This window comes from Anomaloglossus baeobatrachus, chromosome 1 (assembly GCF_048569485.1).
Source record: "Anomaloglossus baeobatrachus isolate aAnoBae1 chromosome 1, aAnoBae1.hap1, whole genome shotgun sequence".
Taxonomy (NCBI): Eukaryota; Metazoa; Chordata; class Amphibia; order Anura; family Aromobatidae; genus Anomaloglossus; species Anomaloglossus baeobatrachus.
In genome coordinates, this window is record NC_134353.1 from 389,828,975 (window position 1) to 389,851,587 (window position 22,613).

The 22,613-nt window shown below is 44.9% G+C and overlaps 1 protein-coding gene across 15 annotated transcripts in view; it reads right to left on the bottom strand.

The window, feature by feature from the left end:
* The window catches only part of ADGRL3 (adhesion G protein-coupled receptor L3), a 1,180,558-nt gene that overhangs the window by 826,446 nt on the left and 331,499 nt on the right, over positions 1-22,613 (bottom strand). For all 15 annotated transcript variants that reach the window (XR_012754627.1, XM_075352554.1, XM_075352542.1 and 12 more), the window contains exon 4: positions 7,886-8,099. Coding sequence is in view for 14 of the 15 variants with exons in the window: in XM_075352554.1 (XP_075208669.1) it covers positions 7,886-8,099 (214 nt within the window). In the remaining variant the exon portion in view is untranslated. The remainder of the gene's footprint in view (positions 1-7,885; positions 8,100-22,613) is intronic.

Genomic DNA, 22,613 nt, shown 5'->3' on the forward strand with positions numbered 1-22,613 from the left:
AATGGCAATTGAAATGGCAGCTCTGTGTTTCATCTTGGCTGTGTATCAAGACCCATGATTATTTGGCCCTCACCAGCCTAAAAATAGCAGCCCATAGCTGCTCCAGAATTTACATATTTATTAGATGTGCCCGGCTCATCCCTATTGCCCTGGGGCAGTGGTAATTGGGGTAATTTAATTGTTAATGTCTGCTGTGATTTGTAAAAAAATCACACCTGTCATTAAGCTCAAGGTTAGTAGTGGAGAGGGGTTTATGAGACCCTCCCCCATTACTAATCATGTAAGTAAAAAAAATAAATAAACACAGAACACAGAGAAAAATCCTGTTTTAAAAAACACCCTTTTTCTCCAATTTATTAACCCCCAAAACACCCCAGCAGGGGTGACATAATCCACACCATGACATCCCACGACCATCCCGGCTCTGCTACATCTGAGGTTGTAGTGGCGGGTCATATTAAAAGACATTCGCTGTGGAGGTCTCATAGATCCCTCTCCAGTACTAACCTCTGGCTTAATGACACAGCTGTAATTAACCCCTTATATTACCCTCATTGCCACCGCTCCAGGGATGAGCCGGGTAAAGCACCAGGATTAGAGCTTCTAATGGATGTGACAATTTTGGGGTGGCTACAGGTTGTTATTCACCCAAAAGGACAGCAGTTTAGCTCTACTGGGATGATGGTTAGACAGTGCATACAATTCCCCAATTCTCGACTCTTGGACTAAGAGAAGAAACACATCAGGAGTGACTCTTTTGGATAGTCCAGGGCTACCTATGAAGTAGGGATCAGCTGTGGACTGCTCTTGTTAGGGCGGGAGTTTATTCTGGGGTGCTATGGCCAATGTAATATTGGGCCATATAAGGCAACATGCATTCTCCCTGAAAAACCATCTGGCCATGTGACCTGGTGGATCTGAGCTTAAGAATTGGATTGACACACATGATTGACACACATGAGCCTCTACTAGACTGGTGAGATCGTTGTAATTTCTTTTCCACTGATTTTTGTGTATATCCTAGTGGAAACGTGTTTTTGCTCAGGTCAGGATTTTTGTGTCAGCAATTTTCACCACAGTGGGTTGTAATACAATAAGGAATTAGACCATTGTCCGTCCTGAGTATGTCCCAGTCTCAATTGGTTTGGGATTTTGATATACAGTTCAGACCAGAAGTTTACATACACTATCTGAAATGAGGCATATGCATGTTTTTCTCACTATCTGACATGAAATCAGAATAAACCTTTCCCGTTTTAGGTCAAGTAAGATTAATAAAATTATTTATATTTGCTAATTGCCAGAATAATGAGAGAGAGAGAGAGAGAGAGAGAGAGAGAATGGTTTAAGACATTTTTATTACTTTCTGCAAAGTCAAAAGTTTACATACACTAAAGACCACTTTACACGCAGCGGTATCACTATCGATATCGCTAGTGAGCATACCCGCCCCGGTCATTTGTGCGTCACGGGCAAATCGCTGCCCGTGGCGCACAACATCGCTTACACCCGTCACACATACTTACCTGCCTAGCAACGTTGCTGTGGCCGGCGAACCGCCTCCTTTTTAAGGGGGTGGATCGTGCGGCGTCACTAAGCAGCCGCCCAACAGAAGCGGAGGGGCAGGAGATGAGTGGGACAAACATCCCGCCCACCTCCTTTCTTCCTCATTGCGGGCGGCCGCAGGTAAAGTGATGTTCCTCGTTCCTGCGGTGTCACACATAGCGATGTGTGCTGCCGCAGGAACGACGAACAACATGCATCCTGCAACAGCAACGATAATCGGGAAAGGAATGACGCGTCAACGATCAACGATTAGATAAGTAATTTTGATTGTTAACGGTCGTTCGTGCGTTTCACACTCAACAACGGCGCTAACGAGGCTGGATGTGCGTCACGAATTCCGTTATCCCAACGACATCTCGTTAGCGATGACGTTGTGTGTAAAGCGACCTTAAGAGTGCTAAGCCTTTAACCAATATGGGACAACCTATACAATGATGTCATGTTTTTGGAAGCTTTTGATAAGTTTATTGGCAACATCTGAGTTGATTAGAGATGACACATATGAATGTATTTTAATGCACACCTGAAACACACTGCTTCTTTGTGTAGCATCATAGGAAAGTCAAAATAAATCAGCCAAGATCTCAGGAAGAGAATTGTGGACTTGTACAAGTCTGGTTCTACCTTGGGTGCAATTTACAGATACCTGAAGTTGCCTTGTTCATCTGTACAAACAAATATACGCAAGTACAAACAAGATGGGAATGTCCAGCCATCATACCGATCAGGAAGGAGACGGGTTCTCTGTACCAGAGATGAACATGCTTTGGTCAGACATGTGCATATCAACCCAAGAACAAAAGCAAAAGACCTTGTGAAGATGCTGGCCGAAGCTGGTAAGATTGTGTCATTATCCACAGTAAAACAAGTACTGTATCAACATGGGCTGAAAGGCCACTCTGCCAGTACAAACCCATTACTCCAAAAGAAACATAAAAAAGCCAGATTAAGGTTCACAAATGCACACAGGAACAGAAACCTTAATTTTTGGAGACATGTTCTGTGGTCTGATGAAACTAAAATTGAACTGTTTGGCCATAATGACCATCGTTACATTTGTAGAAAAAGCGACAAGCTTTGAAGTCTAAGAACACCATCCCAACTGTGAAACACAGGGTGACAGCATTAAGTTGTGGGGTTGTTTTGCTGCAGGATGGACTGCTGCACATCACAAAATAGATGGCATCATGAGGAAATAATATTATGTGGTAATACTGAAGCAACATCTCAAGATATCAGCCAGGAACTTAAAGCTTGGGCGGAAATGGGTCTTCCAAATGGACAATGACCAGAAGCATACTGCCAAACTGATTACAAAGTGGCTTAAGAATAACACAGTCAATGTTTTAAAGTGGCCATCACAAAGTCCTGATCTCAATCGCATTGAAAATTCATGGGCAAAGCTAAAAAGGCAGTTGTGAGTAAAGTGACCTATAAACATGGCTCAGTTATACCAGTTCTATCAGAAGGAATGATTCCAAATTCCTACCAACTATTATTAAAGCTTTCTGAAGGATATCCAAAATGTTTGATGCAAGTCATACAGTTTAAGGGCAATGGTACCAAATACAAATGAAATGAATGTAAACTTTTGACTTTGCAGGTACAACTAGGCAGCTGAGGATTGGAATCTGCAGCGCAGGGTGACTCAAGCTTTCTGCACCCCTACCACTGTGAAATGCAGTCTACAGCTGCCCCAGAAAATGGCGCTTTCATCAAAGTGCCATCTTCTGGCATTGTATCCATCTCTTCCAGCGGCCCTGGTGCCAGGTGGCATGCTGGGTAATAAGTGGTTAATACCAGCTTTGTTTTACCAGCTGGTATAAAGCCCAAAATTCTTAATGTCAGGCCAAGTTTGACCCGGCCATTAAGAATCTCCAATAAAGGGTTTAAAAAAAGACATCACACAGAGAAAATATACTTTATTAGAAATAAATACACAGACACATTCGGACTCCATCTTTATTACTCCTGCTCACCCCTCCACAATAGATAGAGAGAGAGATTTCTCTACTGACCATGCCAGGAGAGAGAGATGGGAGGGAGGGAAGAGAGAGGGGTGATAGGGAAGAGAGAGAAGAGAGAGACGAGAGAGAGAGAGAAGAGAGAGAGAAGGAAGAGAGAGAAGAGAGGGAAGAGAGAGAAGAGAGAGAAGAGAGAGAGAGGGAAGTGAGAGAAGAGAGACAGAGAAGAGAGACAGAGGTAAGAGAGAGAGACAGAGGAAGTACTTGAAAAATTCAGCACCACATGGGCACTTCCCATCAACCAAAAGAAGACCAAAGCCATGGTGTTTCAGAAGAGAAACCAGAATAAAATACCCACTCCCTCCTTCACATTAAATGGCTCCACGCTGGAGAAGACCAGCAGCTATACCTACCTTGGTCTGGAGTGAAGCAATAACGGGAGCCTCAATCAAGCAGCAGAAGCCCTGAAAGGAAAAGCGCACAGAACCTTCTACACCATCAGATTACAATTGTACCACCTCAAAGCACCTGTGAGAGTATGGTTCAAGATATTTGACAGCGTCATCACCCCTATGCTGCTGTCTGGCAGCAAGGTATGGGGCCCAGTGACCTACCCAGACCACACAAAGTGGGATTCCAGTCCAACCGAAGTCTTCCACATGGGGTTCTGCAAATATCTCCTCCAAGTCCATCGCAGCACCTCAAACATAGCCTGTTGGGCAGAGCTGGGACGATTCCCCTTATGGCTCAGTATACACAAAAGGGCACTATCACACCAGGCGCACATACTGAACAGCAACCCCAGCTCCTACCATTGTAAAGCCTTGCTGAGTCAGAGCCCAGAGCAAGCCAGGAACCCCAGCAGCTAGTACAGCCAAAGTCAGCAACACACCCTGACAAAAGCCCAAATAAAAGAGATCTCAGAGAGCTGCAAGATGCAATACATAGAGGATTGGAAGAGTAAATTAGAGAACTCCCAGAAACTCACCATCTACTGGTTACTGCAGAGGGACTACACTCTGGCTCCATATCTGGAGAGGGTACGCCACCCCAAAGACAGGCAGACTCTGAGTCTATACAGACTGAGTGCCCACAGCCTAGAAGTGGAAACAGGGCAGCACCGACAGACATACAAGCCGCGGGAGAACAGACTGTGCCAGCACTGCCAACAGGGGGCTCTGAAGGACAAGGCGCATTTCCTGCTGCACTGTAACAAATACTCAGCAGTGAAGGCCTCCCACTTCCAGAAACTTACCACTCATACACTGGACTTTCCATCCATGGAAGAGGAGATGAAACTCCGCATCCTACTGGGGGAAGAGGAATCAATGGTATAGTGGAGATCACCACCCAATATGTCTCCACTTGTCATAAGCTGAGAAGAACATAAGACCCCTAAAAGGACTTTCAGAGCCCAAATTGTGCCCCCAACTCCCCATAACCCTGATCCCTTCCCAAAACATTTACTGTATTTCTCTTGCTTTGGCAACACTAATTGTATTTTGGTCCTGACAATAAAGCATATTTGAATTTAAATTTGAGAGAGAGGAAAGAGAGAGGGAAGATAGAGAGAGGAAAGAGAGAGAGGGAAAAGAGAGAGAGGGAAAAGAGAGAGAGGGAAGAGAAGTGCTCTGTCACATGCTGTGCTGCATGTCACCAACTTGCTCCACTCTGACTTGTTGTGCAGGTGACAGAGTGGAGAGAGTTGGTCCCATGCAGCACAACAAGTCACAGTGTGGAGTAAGTTGGTGACATGCAACACGACAGGTGACAGAGCAGAGCAAGTTGGTGACATGCAGCACGACAGGTGACAGAGCAGAGCAAGTTGGTGACATGCAGCACGACAGGTGACAGAGCAGAGCAAGTTGGTGACATTCTCTGCTCTGACACATGGTGTGCTACATGTCACTAACTTGTCAGTCTCTAGCTGCGTCCGGTCACCTGTAGTGCTGGTGGGAGTACAGGATCACACTGCCCGACTCTGCACGCTCTCCTGACAGCAGAGCGGGGGGCTGTGCCGGATAGTGCGATCAGATACATGCGCGACAGGGGGGTTTCAGCTGAAGAAACTCTCCCTGTACTGTACACTGGCGCCCCGTTCCTCACAAATCTGCCAGATGCTAAGCGCTCATCACACACTGTACCATCCTCTCCGGATCCTCCCCTCGATGCTGGGCTGTGACGTGCGGTAATCACTGCTCATAGCCCAGTCAATCAGTGTGAGTGGCGCCAGCTTCCCTTGATGTAACGTCAAGTCTGAGACCCCAGAACTTGACATGACGTCAGAGTATACCAGCGGCCATAGCACCAGGGGGTCATGTGACCAGCAGTGAGCGTGCAGGATAGCGCCGCTCAGTGCCAGAACTGGAAACAGAGGCTAATTAACACACCTAAAATAGTAAGTTAGACTCATAGAGAAAATAAAAAAAAATGGGTGAACCACCCCTTTAAATAGTCTCTCTCTTTTATTATTCTGGCATTTGCCATATAAATAATTTTTGTAATCCTAATGTCAGATAGTGAGAAAACATGCATGTGTCACGATCTTCTCCCTGCATGTTGAGACTATTGACAGCCTTTGGACTGGAGCCTCTCATCTGGCTCTCTTCATTTAAATGGGTTTAATTTCTCTTGGCACTGAAGTGGTTAAGTGCCAGTTTTGCTATTGAAGCTTTTCCAAAGCAGTTCTTTGCTGAGTGATCAGCTGCATTTACTAAGTAGTCATGCCCTTCAGCTTTAAATAGCAGTATATCCCAGTATTACCTGCTGAAGATACAAAGTCATTAGTGTCCTGGCTGCCTTTGAGGAAGGTTCTGCAAGTCAAGTTCCTGTGCTCTGGCTATATCCTTTTGGTTGTTAATTTCCCCCCTGTTTGTCTTTACTTCCCTGTTGTGTTGTTAGTGCAGCAATGAGGTCTAGTGTACCCCACCAGCACCTCACTAGTCAGGGTTACTATAGGGTCTTTTTAGGCTTCCAGGTTCTGTTCGGTGACAGTTGTGGAGACTGTATAGGGACTGGTGAGGAGAGGAGAGACAGCAGCAGGGGAGGTTAGGAGGTGTCCACTTACCCCTCTCACTAGTTCCTGTGCATCCCATTGTTTTTGTGTCCCCGATGCCCTTTTTTCTTGTGCAAGCATGACAATATGTGTCTTTTTAGTGTATGTAAACTTCTGGCTACAGTTGTATGTTGTTTGTCGTTTTATTGAATGTGACTTACGCCTTTTATAAGTATTAATATTAAGAGTTAAGTTTTATATATGTAAGCTCATTTTTTTGCTTTTTGAATCCATGACTGGTGAGTTCGGCTTAGGTGATTAAGGTTTCCTTTCCAAATTTTTTGATGTTTTGACTGACTACAGATTTTACCTCAAAATTGAGAATTTTGATAATGACCGATCAATTCTGGTAGAGAAAGAAGCAAATTTAATTTAAATTTAATTTTAATTTAAATGATGATATATTACAAAGTTGTTTTCATGTGTACTATTGATTCTTGAAATAATAATTAAAACAATGGTTCCACTTTAAATAATTCATTAGGATTGAAAACTATGTACACTGACAAATCATACTTAAGGTATTTTCACATGATTGATTTTCGGATTTCTGTGCATATTAAAACCAAAAATTTATGACAAATCTAATGGCAGATTTTTGTGATGGGCTTTATCTCCATATTTCTGTAAAATAATAAGTGACGTCATTTAATTTAGAACATTTTGTACAGAAATTGTAACTGGTAGCCACGTACGAATTAACCCTATTAAATGTGGCTATTCCTTGTGTGGACCCATGCAGGAGAGGAGAAGAGGTTAACGTCGCACAGTCGCCAAAAGGATGTAAAATTGTTGATTAGCTGATAATTATTTTATTCCATAGGTTGTATTGTTCATTTCTTGGTCCTGAGGAAGAGGTCCTATACCTCGAAACGTGTAGACCTATGGAATAGAATGCTTATCAGTTAATCAACAATTTTACATCCTTCTCCTTTTCTGTTTTGAAGACTTATTCACGTGGTGCTGCGGCAGCCACCATTATCTGTATGCTTGTGACCTTCACAACCACATAAGGTGAGTGTATATCACTATACATTGCCGATTTATATATCTGGTAAGACCCTATCTGCGCCCTTTTTTCTCCCTAGTCTGTATCATTGTGTGGACCCATGGGCATTAAAACAGAAAATCTGTTGTGAAAATCTAATAATCAATTGATATGTTTTTCCAGTGAATTCCACTGCAATATGAAAGTTTCCAAAGGAACATCTGCAATATACCTTATGGTAAATAAGAAACAAAGAGTAAGTTTAGAGATAGTGAACTGTAAAGCAGTATGAAACTAAAATACAGAAAGTACCTCTGTGACATTATCTTGTAGGCATCTGGAAGATAACATCGAATATTCTCCATCTGAGCTGGATCTGAGTCACAGATTTTATCATCTGTTCTTCCATAGTTGGCACTTTCAATCATGATAACGTCGGTTCCTGGACAGCGCAGCTCTATAGGGTAACTTTCACATGATAACTCTCTTCGTACAACTGCCATAGGTATTGGAGCTCGACTGAAAGCTAAAAAAAACAAAAACATTATTAACACAACATAGTGCTGGAGGAAGCCGCCAACTCTCGATAGGAAACAAACAGGTAATCACAGCTCACCCCTTCCTGAGGTTGGATTGCATGAAACAGCTGGATCATGCTGTGAACTTCAAGATAAAGCTAGTGAGATTACAGCTTTGTTTTCTCCACTTACAAATTTCCAACATTATAAATCCCAGGATACCATCAATCTGATACTTACTAACACCTATTTATTTCTGCGCTTACTTCTAGATGAAAGTCATGTGATCATGAGTCACGTAAAGGGAGGCAGCAAGCAGAAAATGATCTATTGTTTAACTGCTTCACCCCAAAATCGGCTTTCACCTTCCAGATCAGGACAAATTTTCCAATTCTGACCTCTTTCTGTGTCAATTTAGGTCAACATGATTTGCATTTATTTATGAAAATATCTAAAATTTGACACATTTTTAAAAATTCACAATTTTTGAACTTCGAGAGGTTTTTTGCCCTTAAAACAAATAACAAACAATAAAAATGTATAAATAACATTCACCACATATCTACTTTACATCAGCATCATTTCTTAAACATATTTTTTTGTTAGGAAGTTAGAAGGGTTAAAAGTATAGCAGTAATTTTTCATTTTTCCAACAAAATTTACAAATCCTATTTTTTCAGGGACCACTTTACTTTTGAGGCCACTTTGAAAGTCCTATGTCAGAACCCCCCCAAACAAGACCCCATTGTAAAAACAGTGCCCATCGCAGTATTCAAAACAGCATTCTAGAAGTTTGTTCACCCTTAAGATGCTTCGCAAGAATAATATCAAAATGGAAGAAAATAATGAAAAATTACATTTTTTTCCCCAAAAATGTTGCTTTGGCTCCAAATTTTTCATTTTCACAAGGGTAACAGGAGAAAATGAACCACACAATTTGTTGTGCAATTTCTTCTCAGTATGACAATGCCGCATGTACTGTTTGGGAACACAGGAGGGGTGGGAAGAGAAGGAGCACTAGTCGACTTTTCAAGCATAGATATTATTATTATTATTATTATTATTTATTTATAGAGCACCATTAATTCCATGGTGCTGTACATGAGAAGGGGGTTACATACAAAATACGTATACAAGTTACAGTAGACAGACTAGTACAGAGGGAAGAGGGCCCTACCCTTGCGGGCTTACATTCTATAGGATTATGGGGAGGAGACAATAGGTGGGGTGTAGGTCAGGCGGCGGCTCCGCACGGTGGTCGGGCGGCAGCTCCGCACGGTGGTCGGGCGGCAGCTCCGCACGGTGGTCGGCCGGCAGCGAGTTCATTGTAGATTGTAGGCATTTCTGAACAGATGAGTTTTCAGGTTCCGTTTGAAGTTTGCAAGGGTAGGGGATAGTCTGACGTGTTGAGGCAGCGAGTTCCAGGAGACTGGGGATGCTCGGGAGAAGTCTTGGAGTCGGTTGCGTGAGGAGCGAATGAGAGAGGAGGAGAGGAGGAGATCTTGGGAGGACCGGAGGTGACGTGTTGGAGTGTAGTGGGAGAGTAGTTCGGAGATGTACGGAGGGGAAAGATTATGCACAGCTTTGTAGGTCAGTGTTAGAAGTTTGAATTGGATACGGTGGAAGATTGGAAGCCAGTGGAGGGACATGCAGAGGGGAGAAGCGGGGTGGTATTGAGGAGAGAGGTGGATAAGTCGGGCAGCAGAGTTAAGGATGGACTGGAGAGGGGCGAGCGTGTTGGCAGGGAGGCCACAGAGGAGGATGTTACAGTAGTCGAGGCGGGAGATTATGAGGGCATGCACTAGCATTTTAGTAGATTGCAAATTGAGGAAAGGGCGGATTCTGGAAATATTTTTGAGTTGAAGACGGCAGGAGGTGGTGAGGGACTGGATGTGTGGTATGAAGGATAAGGCAGAGTCAAAGGTCACTCCGAGGCAGCGAACTTTGGGTACTGGCGAGAGCGTGGTGTTATTTATTGTAATAGATAGATCAGGTGGAGAGTGTAGGTGAGACGGAGGAAAGATGATTAGTTCAGTTTTGGCCACATTGAGCTTTAGGAAGCGAGAGGAGAAGAAGGAGGATATAGCAGATAGACATTTCGGGATTTTGGACAGCAGAGATGTGGCATCTGGGCCAGAGAGGTAGATCTGGGTGTCGTCGGCATATAGGTGGTATTGGAAGCCATGGGACTTTATGAGTTGTCCTAGGCCAAATGTGTAGATAGAGAAAAGTAGGGGTCCTAGGACAGAGCCTTGAGGGACGCCAACAGAGAGATGGTGGGATGAAGAGGTTGTGTGAGAGTGGGAGACACTGAAAGTGCGATTTGAGAGGTATGAAGAGATCCAAGAGAGGGCAAGATCTCTGACACCAAGGGAAGAGAGGGTCTGTAATAGGAGGGAGTGGTCAACGGTATCGAAGGCTGAGGACAGGTCTAGGAGTAGGAGTATAGAGAAGTGCTTGTTCGCTTTGGCAGTAAGCAAGTCATTTGTGATTTTAGTCAGGGCAGTTTCGGTAGAGTGATGTGGACGGAAGCCGGACTGTAGGTTGTCAAAGAGAGCGTTAGAGGAGAGGTGGGAGGAAAGTTCAGCATGGACATGCTGTTCCAGGAGTTTTGAGGCAAGTGGGAGTAGTGATATGGGGCGATAGCTGGTAGTAGAGGTTGGATCGAGGGAAGGTTTCTTTAGGATAGGTGTGACTGTTGCATGTTTAAAGGCAGAGGGGAAGGTTCCAGTCGTTAAAGATAGGTTGAAGAGGTGGGTTAAGGCTGGAGTAAGGATGGTGGTGAGGTTGGGAAGGAGGTGGGATGGCATGGGGTCAAGTGCGCAGGTGGTGAGGTGCGCTTTTGAGAGAAGACGTGCAAGCTCTCCTTCGGTGATGGTGGGGAGGAAGTTTATGGGAGAGGGGCAGTGGTCAGCTACATGAAGGGGTTGTGGTGGCTGAGCAGAGAAGACTTGCCTTATTAGGTCGATTTTTTCTTGGAAATAGGTGGCAAAGTCTTCTGCAGAAATGAGGGAGGTTGGAGGGGGCAGTGGTGGGCCAGTAGATATGGCCAGAACAGACGGCGGATGCCCTGTCGTATTTGTAGAGATCCCGAAGTACCAAAACAGCAGAAACTCATACACAAATGGAAAACCATTTTGGAAATTAGAGCACTCAAGGAATCTTTATAGCAATGTGGTGAGCATTTTGAACCCACAGATGATCAACAAACATTTAAAATATTGGACCATGAGAATGAAAAATTAAGTGTTTTCCTCAAATATGTTGCTTGAGACCCAAATTTTTAATTTTCACAGCGGTAACAGGAGAAAAGGGATCATCCAATTTGTTTTGATATTTCTCCTGAGTACAACTATGTCACATATGTGAGGGGGAACTAGTGTTTGGACACACAGGAGGGCTCAGAAGTGAAATAGCATTATTTTACTTTTCGAGGTCATATTTGGATGGAATAGACTGTGGATGCCATGTTGCATTTGAAGAGACCCAAAGCAGTAGTGTAATGATTGTAGTATCAGAGGATGCGACCAAGTCTGTGCAAAATGAGAGCCCACCAATGCCAGTGCCTATCTTAGTTGGATGTGCATCTGAGGATGCACATAGATCTAAAAAGCGCAGAGACCCACCAAGTCCCTACACTGCATTACATGCCATCAGCCAATAAGAGACTGGCAGCTGATGTCGGCGTGCAAGTCACTGGCAGTGCATGGCAGTGATGTCTTGCACTGCGCAGCAGTTATATGTGGCGCCTCTGAGGCTTTAGTCGCCACACGGTATTGCATCTGACTTAAGGTCGAGTACTCATCCCGGGTAAGGAAGAGGTTAACCACTGGTTTTCACTTACACAACAAACACAGCTTAGGTGCTTTCCCACTGGAACTGGACTAAAGGTGGTCACCATAACAACGGGTTTTTCTCAGCCACCAGTCAGTCATCACTAAGGTGGGGGCAACACAAGGGAAGTGAGAAAACACACAGTTTTTACCTCAGAATAGTCTGGGAACTGGAACAAGACAGTCACTGGGGAGAGTGCTTTGGAGCTTCCCCAGAAAGACCAGCCAAGGAGAGTGCTTGAAAGCTTCCTTGGAGGGAGAAGGACAAGAGTACCATAACATTCAGGGACTCACAGAAACACGGCTGCTAAGGAGAGTGCTTCAGAGCTTCCTTAGATTGGACCGGACAGACTGGACGAAGCAGGAGTTTATCGGGTGAACTGGAAAGACAGAGGAGCAACACGGTAGCCAAGGGGTGAGCCTAACAGGCCCTCGGGACCGGCGCAGTCAGGGTGTAGACCCCTAGGGTGGCATACACTCCACATTGTGCCATCAGAATCTGCAGGGAAGGGGGATTTCATGTCCCATTGCCCATCACAAAGGTCCTGGGGCACAGAAGCAAAGAGAGTCAGGTGTCAAGACCACGTTCGGCTCCACATCTGATTTGCTCTGCCTGCGGACGAGACAGGAGCTAAACCCAAGGACACTGGGGTCTCTAAGTAGCTTCACGCCATGGGGATTCACACTACAGAGAGCGAGGAAGGAAGGTCTCACAGCTTCACAACACCGGTGGTGGCCTCTGAATCATCCAGGATTGGCTGGGGCCTATCACGGCGGAAACTGGCACTCCAAGGGTGATGACTTGACAGTGAATAAAAGAACTTTGTCCGCAGTCCTGGTGTCATCCCGTCATTAGTAGCACAGTCGCCCCGTGTTCCGGCACCAATGGCCGCTACCATCCCCCACCATCATGCTGCCTGGGGGCCTAGCTCTGCCTGTGGGGAGCTGGACCATCTGAGCTGTGTTACTATCCGCCCCAGAGGAGAGCAACATCTCGCAGTGGCTGCTGATCGTTGGCCACATACCACAGGTGGCGCTGCAACGCACACCCCCACCATCCCATATACCAGTCACCTTGCACCCTTTTATTGACACCGACGGGGCCACGGAGACAGGTCAGGCCATTCATAGCAACCCCAAATATCACTGGCCCAGTGACGAGTAGCCCTGAGGACCCGTGGGCGCGTCATATATACTAAAGTCAGCTGCCAGTTTCTGCATCAGCTATGGAAGAGCACAAATTACCTCAACTGCATTTCCTGGTCAGCGTAGGGTTAATACTAATCACTATTGCCAAATGCCACAAGAGGTTCCCTAGCTAAAAACTAACATTAAAACATAACTTTTAATCTATTATTCAATTAATAAATGACCCATATTTAAAGCACAATTAGCAGAGGTGCTAACAGTTAAATATGCCTATGGCTAATGATACCTGCAACAGCGTGGATATTTAGATAAACTGCCAATGGGGAGACTGAGAGCTGAACAACCTTAATATGCAGTAGCAAGGTGTGCTTAAATAGTCCCAATAGGAATAGTTGTCCAAGAGCCAAGGACCACCTGTGGAGAGCTACAGAAAACCTGAAATAAGCATGTACGACTGATTCAAAGAAAACAATAAGTAATGCATTCAACCTCCATGACCTGTAAAGATGCTCACCATGTTCATGTGCTTTTAAAGTTTTCTCAACAATATATAGACAAGCCTCTGAAATACTGGGAGACTATAGTCTGGTCAGATGAGACCAAAATTGGACTCTTTGAATGTCATAATACACACGATGTTTGGAGGGCAAACGGCACTGCGTATCACCGTCAAAACACCATACCAACAATGAAGTTTGGAGTTGGGTGTGGGGCTATTTTTCAGCATAAGACACTGGCAAATATCATATGATTGAAGGAGAGATGAATGGACAAATGTACCAAGACATTCATAATAAAAATCTGCTGCCATCTACCAGGATGATGAAGATGATAGGAGGGTGCACATTTCAGCAATACAATGATCCCAAACACTTGCCTAAGGAAACTCACAATTGGTTTCACAGAAAAAATAAAGCTGCAAGAATGGCCCAGCCTGACCTGAATCCAACAGGAAATGTATGTAAGGAATTAAACCTCAGAGTTCATAGAAGGAGCCCACAGGACTTGGAGAGTGTTTCTGTGGAAGAATGGGCCAAAAGTAAAGCTAAGCAATGCATGCGACTAGTTTCTCCATATATGAGGCATCTTGAAGCTGTCATCATCAGCAAAGGATTTTGTACGAAGCATTAAACAAATTTAGTAAGCGTGTTTGATACTTTTTCCTTATTTCATTTCCCATTATTACATATTGCAAAATTTATGGATATCTATGAAATTATTTCTTTGCCTGTGTGGATTGAATGGGTATACTGACATCTGGTGAAAAAATTCATGTCACTAGCACCTTTAGAAATATATTAACCTAGAAAATACTTATTTCACCCTCTGTATATACCAGGAATGGCACCAGGAAGGGGGACATATATACAAGGATGGGGGAGAATATATACCTGGAAGGGGCCCAGGATGGTGGAAATTAGAACAGGATGGGGAGCATGACTACATAATGAGGGAAGGGTGGGCAACACAATTGTCTTTATAGGATTTAAAACACTACAAGGGCCCACACATCTGACCAACATTCAGGAGGGAGAGAAGTCCAGTAGGGGGAGGTGCCAGATCCCAATTTTGCACCTGGGCCCATCAAACTTTAGATATACTACTGCCCCAAGGTTCAAAACAGCAGAAATCCCCAAGTGACTTTTCATTAGAAACTACACCCTTCGAGGAATTTTTTTCTATGGGTGTGGTGAGCATTATGAACCCACAGGTGCTTCACGGAATTTTAAAACATTGGACACTGGCTTCAGCCCCAAAGTTTTCATTTTCACTAGGGTAATAGAAAAAATGGACAACCTAACCTGTTGTGAAATTTCTCAAAAATTGTGAAATTTCTTATGCCGATGCCCCTAAAGAACCTGTTTTCCCAGTTTACCCACATAGTCAAGATTTGAAAAGTTGCCCTACAAAGCAACAATTGTCAAAAAGGCCCCAAGAGAGCCCGTTTTCAGAGTGTACCCACACAGGGAAGATTGTTAAAATTCTCCCACAGAGCACCAATTCTCAAAAAGGCTCCAAAAGAGCCTGTACACCCAGTTCAGCCATACAGCCAAGATTGGTAGAGTTCCTCCACAAAGCAACAATTCTCAAACAGGCCCAGACAGAGCCTGTTTTCAGAGTTTACCCACACAACCAGGATTGTTAGAGTTACCCCAGAGAAAAACAATTCTAAAAATGGCCCGTACAGAGCCTGTTTTCTTGGTTGACTCACACAGCACAGCTAAGATATGCAGAGTTCACCAACAGAGCAACAATGTTAAAAAAGCCCCCTAAACAGCTTTTTTTCACAGTTCCCCCTACAAAGAAAAATTTCAACTCCAGTAGCATATACTACAGCTGCTGCAGTTATAAAGATTGTAGTTGTATTTGGAATCGAGCTGGCGATCCACCAGCTAGCATTGTCAATACCAGTCCCAGGCACTTTGCCTTTAGGCGCCTCCCAGATGCTGTTGATTGAGTGTCCCTAGAGCCCAAAGCCTTTAGCTTGAAAAAATGATTGTTCAAATCAGGCAGCTATGGCTGAATAATATAACAAGGATTAATGTAATAGGACTCCGCTTCTATTTTGTTTGGGAGAAATAACGTCCCTGTCCATGCTTAATGGTCCACGTATCGGTGGTTATGTGGACCCTGCCACTGATTGCGTTGCACAGTGTACTCCTGATGTGGTCCACAATATGTTAGCGCAAGGCGCAGGGATGACCCACCTATACAAGTAGTGGCAGCTGGGAACAATGTACTTGGGACAGACTCCGACATCAGTTTTTTAAAACTGCCCGTCTCCACTACCTGGAATGACAGCATTTCAAAGGCCAATAATTTTGAAATGATGTAATTCTGGCCAGGGCTTGTGAGTGGGTAGAGGAGTATTTCCTCTTTCTCTCCAGGTTTTGGGGGAAGTAGAGCTAAATAATTTCATGGGATGATGTGGCGATGCTCGGTGACACAGCTGGTGGTGGTGGTGGTACTTTCACATCCTTTGTTAAGGTGGAGGCAGGTAGCTATGTTGATTGGGAGGAAGAAGCCGAGACTGCAGCAAAAGAGGGAGCAGGAACAGTCTCAGATCTTTCCTGGTTTTTCAGCTGTCTACTCCACTGCAACTCATGCTATGCATTAAGATGTCTCATCATGCAGGTGGTGCTCAGATTCAGAACATTAAAATCTCCACTGTGAATACAGATACTTGTGCTTTATTGGCCAAAATGATCCCTTAATGAGTCCACCAACAAAATGAGTAGGGAGGTCCAGGAGCACCATGCAGCACTGAGGTCAGACTATTGTTGTCAAGGGGTAATATGTGGCTGTAAAACTTGCCGCCCCCCTACGCTCTGGAAGACATACAGCGTATAACTTGACTCCCACTTCAGTTTTCCATGACGTAGAGGGTGAGAACTGTCTATTAACTCACTGTTTTTGCTGCTCAGCATTTGTCCTATTCTTGGATTAGTTTAAACAACAGAACAGCACTACATTTCTTTTTTGCAGCAGTCCATTGTTAGCCATATATAACCGTCTTTTGAAGGAAGCTTCAGTCTAATTGTGTTTTCTGGATGGTCCTTTTGGAAAATAGTGACTGCAGTATATTTATTTCAGAATTGTTCATTGTAACTGTAACTTTGATTTATTGATTTGCACTTAATGTTTGTACGTCTGTCTTTGATCCCTTAAACCACCTTTTAAATTATCTAGTAAAAGTTATGTTTTATATATTATTACCAAACTGCTTGCTCAAGACATATTAGACCAGTACTGCACCTGGTGGTGTTGGAGCTGATTAAAGCAGCCAGTGTTACAGCTGTTTGCACCAGGCGGCATTAGATCAGTAGTACACAAGGCTATATTCGAGCTATTTGCACCAAGCGGTATTTGGGCTGGTGCGCACGTTGCGTAGTCACATGCATTTACGCTGCGTATTGCACTTCAGTGTAAATGCATGCATCCTGCGTCTGTGAAGCCCACCTGCAGTAGTCGCCCCAGGGACATCATTCCACCTTCAGGGACGCCACAGGGTCTTCTTTTGGGTATATGGCAACAGGTATGTAGTTTTGTATGTGTCGTGACGCCACTCACGGTTTGCGGTCAGGGATATGGGTGACCGCCACTGCAAATTTAACGAACATCTGGGGCTGATGGAGTCTGCAGTCGGATGATATGGCCTCCCGTGAGTGAGGCAAACCCCAGGGGCTCAGATGTGTAGAACAACAGGTTCCAGGCTCAGTCCGGAAAGTCTTTCAACTTGTTTTTAATCACTTTTGCTGTTATCGTGAGGTAAACCGGGCGATGCTGAGACAAATCAGGTGGAACCAGGAACTCCTTCAGGCCGATCTGAGAATAACCATTAACTAGCCCTCTAGCACTTCTTTATTCGGATAACCCCTGACTTGAAGTACCGTGGGGTCTATCCAGGCAGTCGCTACTGCCTTTTCTCCCTTTTTGGCCCGTTTGCCGGCAGCATGGACCAGGTGAGATGGCTTCAAGCTCTGTCTCCTTATGGGTCCCTGAGTTGCTGCTGAGACTCGGACTCTGTATGGTTGATGAGGTACCTCTAGTCTCCTCACCGGCAGGTTTAGCAGATCAATAAATGGACGTCTACTCTGGGGACCTGTTTCCTATGCGTGCCTAGTCACCAGCAGTCCCCGTACTCGACTGCCTCTATCTAGGTGTCTTTCTGACTGACTCTCTGGTAACCGTTCTCCCCTGCTACTTCACGTGCAGGGTCTGACTAGTGTCTGCGCGCACCTGCGTCTCCTAGCAACCGCTGCGCTCCACTCCCACACTGGCTCTCCTTCTACTTTCCTGACAGCCTCTGCAACGTTAGCTCCCAGCCCCTCCACTACACCCCTTGACAAGAATTGAAGGCTAGCCTCCTCCAGTGTGTGGGAGACCTGGTTGCTATGTATCTGTGCATACACACCTCTTTCTGGCCTTTGGAACTACCTGGAAGCACTGTCCCAGCATGGGTGAAGTACTCAGTGGTGCCTGACCAGGTCAGGGGCGCCACACATCCCCAGCACAATCTATGTAGATTGTGCATGATACGTGCGCACGATGCTTTTTTGAACGCAGCGATTTGGGTGCTAAAATTTTGACCCAAATCCGTGCGTTCATAAAATGAGCATGTCAATTATTTCTGCGTTCTGGATGCAGCTCCCACTCTGTCTATGGTGGGGGCAGCAGCCATAGCGCATGAAATCGGCTTTTTTTAACAAAAATACTGCATTCATTATGCAGTGTTTCTGCAGTGATTTGAAGCGCACATGTGCTGTCAAATCGCTGCAGAATAATCAGCAGTTACATGCACATGAGCCCTTAGAGCTGATTAAAGCAGCCGATATTACAACACTATTGTACCAGGCAGTATTAGAGATCATTAAAGCGGCTGTTATTACTGCAGTATTGCACCAGCTGGTATTACAGTAGTAGTGCACCAGGTTATATTCAAACTATTTGCTACAGCCAGTATTAGAGCTGATTAAAGCTGGTGTTACAGAAGTATTGCACCAAGTGGTATTAGCGCAGTAGTACACTAAGCGATATTAGAGCAGTAGTGCACCAGGCTATATTCAAACTGTTTGCTGCAGGCAGAATGACAGGTGATTAAAGCAATCAGTATTACAGCAACATTGCACCAGGTGGTATTAGAGGAGTAGTGCGCCAGGTTATACATAAATGGCTGGTCACGTGGTGTGACGGCCAATCATAGCCATGCCAATACTTGGCTCCGGACGTGTCCACAGAATAAAAGCTTGCCGATTGGCTGCACTGTAGCCTTTCAACAAGCTTTATTGGGCTGGGGAACCCAAACAGTAATACGGACATTTGGTTGGAAGTACATGTTCAAATAAGAGACCCAAGAGACTTGGTTTTTGGTACAGTTCGGGTTCGCTCATCCCTACTGTTGGGGTGTTGTCTATATTTTTATCCCATAAGTGTTTTACCAATTTCTTTACCATTGGGATCTGGGAAAATGAAAAATTACATTTGTTACAATAAAAAGTAGATTAAGACCAAAATGTTTTATCTTTACCATTGATATAAATAAAAAATGTACCAGGTAAATTATTCCTCTTCTTCTCCCACGTACGGCAATACCCTATGTGTGGTCATACACTTCTGTTTGGGCATATGGCAAGGCTCAGAAAAAATGATGTGCCATTTGGCTATTAGGAAGCAGAGTTTTGTGGGATAATTGGAGACCATCATTTGCAGAGCCCCTAGGTTTCAAAAACAACAGTAATCCCCCCAGAAAGTGCAAATTTCACTCAGGAAATTTCACCTAGGGGTGTAGTGATTATTTTGATCCCATTGTCATATTCCAGAAATTAGTTTTCAATGGATGTCACAGAGTGAAAATTTCAAATGCACAGTGCACAGTTTGTGCCTCCAGAGACATGTGCCACGTAGATTGTTAAAAGGGTTGTCCAGTAACTAACAATTGATGACTCATCTCAATATAAGTTTGGTGGGTTCCAACACGTATATGGTCAGCTGGTCCAATAGTGGCCCAAGCTACGAGCAGGCACTCACTGCAGGTATACGCTCAGGAGGAAAGTGCCCATCAGTGTGCACTGTCAGGTGGATCCCTTAGCATTCGTCCAATATAAGCACACAATGTAAAGAGACGCATACTGCATGGTGTACATTTCTTTGAAGTTTCCTCCTGTACAGTTTCGAGATGTATACTGCATAGCTCCCAACCATCCCGGATTCAGCAGGACTGTCTCAATTTAAGGCTCAGTCCTACTGTCACGCTGTTCACTGCTCTTGCTCCAACACTTCCTCTCAGTGCAGTGAATATATTAACTCAGTGCAGTGCATAAGTTAAAATCTCATCTGCTCTAGTTTCCCAGACCTAGAACTTATGAAATGTTTGTCCATAGGCAGCAGCTCTACCATTAAGCCACTGCCTAAACTGTGATGAAGTATATACAGTATACCCAGTATACTCAGTATATATACAGTGTGTATATATATATATATATATATATATATATATATATATATATATATATATGTATATATATATATATATATATTTCTATGTAGGTGAAGGAAAAAGTCAGATTATTTTGTTCCTGTAAGATATTATTTATAGATTGATTCGTTCTGGACATGGCGTTACCAAATCTGTGTATGGGTTTTTCACTTTTGGTTTCACAGAAAAACAGCATTTTTACTTCCAAAATATATTTCTGTTTTCTTTTCGGATTTTTTTTTTTTAAACTGCACTTCTTTTACATTACAGGGTATTAGATCTGTCAATTACACACAGGAAGGCAAGGACCTTACAGGCCATTGCACTGTACGTGGGTGACCCAGCGACTACTTTTCGGCCTTTGATCACCATGGAGACCATCAACACGACTCGATAAGAATTGCGTTGTGCTGGTCGAAGGAAAGAGACTGTTTCCCTCCCTCTAGAAAACAGATCGATGCTGCTGTCGCCATTGACAGTGGCATCAGAGAGGTGAAATGCCCATGATCAGATCTAGCACAAATCGTGAACATTATTGCAGTGTCAGCTATGATCAGTAGTGTAACTAGAGTTTGTTTGGCCCCGGTGCAAAGTTTGGACCTGGGCCCCCCCCCCCCACACACAATCGTTCACCAACACTCGGGGTATGGGATAATGATGCCACCACTCAGGGGACAGGAGAGGGTCACTGACACTTGACTTCCTCCCTCAGCACTTATGTTTCCCATTATCTGAAATCCCTCTTTCTATCAGTGTGCCGCCCCCACGACAGCCGACGGGCTGCTCGGATCCGAATCCGCAGTGGCTCAAGGGGTCTCTGGGCCCGAGGCGGGGTCGCGCGGCCACTCGAAATCAAAAGGGGGTATTTAGAAAGGGTGAAAAATAAAGTTCGTGATGCCACCCATGGGTCGTGGTAATGTGCGATACCACCGCTGCTGCGTTTGTTGGAACGCCCAGGAGCGATGGGATGGCAGCTTGTGATGTTAACCCCTCCGTGGGCAGGGGGAAGGTGTCCCGGGGCTCGGTAGTGGAAGGATGGGGACCCGTCGGGAGGAAAGGGGCACAACGTACTCACACAGTCCAGAAATTGTGACACCGACAACGGGTAAACCAAAGTCCTGAATACCCTGCAGATGTTGTTGGAGCACGCTGGGTCCGTGCCCTTTTGGCGTTGCTGGTTGGTCTGAATCCTTGTCCCTTGGCACTGTGTTTACTCTTTGTTGATCCCTTTTGCCTGAAACTACTCGGGTCCCACTCACCAGTGTGGCTAACGGAGTGAGCTTGATCTCAGGGTTCACGCTTGGGATTTTCTGGACGGTTTTGGGAAGTCCTATCCCTCTCGTTGTGCTAGTACCCCGATTTTGGAGTGGGTAGAGAACAGCTCGTGAAGACTCTGTCCTCGTCGGGTAAATTACTGGGCTGCGTGAAGCTACTTCCCAGCCTAGGGTCCGCGTACCCCATCGTACCCTGGCCCCTGCCCGGTTGTAGCACAAGGCCGCCGAACTGTCCTCCGTGGCAGTATCGTGCCCCTTGCCACTACCCCCTGCGACCAGGGGTTCCAGCTCCTTCCAGGCCAGGGTAACGTCTGGCACCTGGCACGGGTACAGGAGTCCAGCTCCGCAGTGTGATCTTTCACTGTCACTGCTGCACTCGAACTCTCTCTCTCACACTGACACTTCTGGCCCTCCTTCTACCATCCCTCCATCTGGGCGGCCCTATTCCCCTCAGACTGCCCAATGGGTGTCTGATGGGTGTGGTGCAGAGTGTTCCTCAGGATTTGTGTATACCTGTTCTTAGCAACACCAAAGGGACAGGACCCGTAACCAAGGAAGAGCAGGTACCATGCAGAAGGGCAGATTGCACAGCACCCTTGTGACGACCTGATAGGCCAGGGCGTCACATCAGCACCCAGCTTTCTTATATTCTCACATCCATCTTGTCCTCAGCATGTACCTTTGCAATACTTTGCTGTACATCTTTCCTTCAGCACCCAGCTTTCACATGATATCAGAGCATGGGGAAGTTGGGTGCTGAGGAATATTGTATAGCAGAGCATGGCAAAGAGCTGCTTTCCCTCAGCACAAAACTTGTCCATCCCATGTTTTTATCTTTCCCCTTGTATATAGCTCTACAAGTAGTATAATAGTCCCCACATAGCCTTCAATATGGTGTAATGGATCCCACATAAATATTCATATATTATAATACAGCCCCTATAGTCGATCATATTGTATTATGCAGCCCACATACCACATACTGTTTAATGCACACCCATAGGCCTCCATACATTAAAATGCAGCCCCATAGTCCCCCATGTTTTATAATGCAGCCCCATAGTACTTCATATTATATTATGCAGCCTCCATACCATTTAATGCAGCCCCATAAGCCTCCATGTTCTTTAATGCACCCCATAGTCCATGTATAAGGTGTCCTTCATATTATATTATGTAGCCCCCATACAATTTAATGCACCCCCATAGTCCTCCATGTTTTATAATGTGGCCCATAGTTCTTCATATTATATTATACAGCCCCCATACCATTTAGTACACCCTCATTGG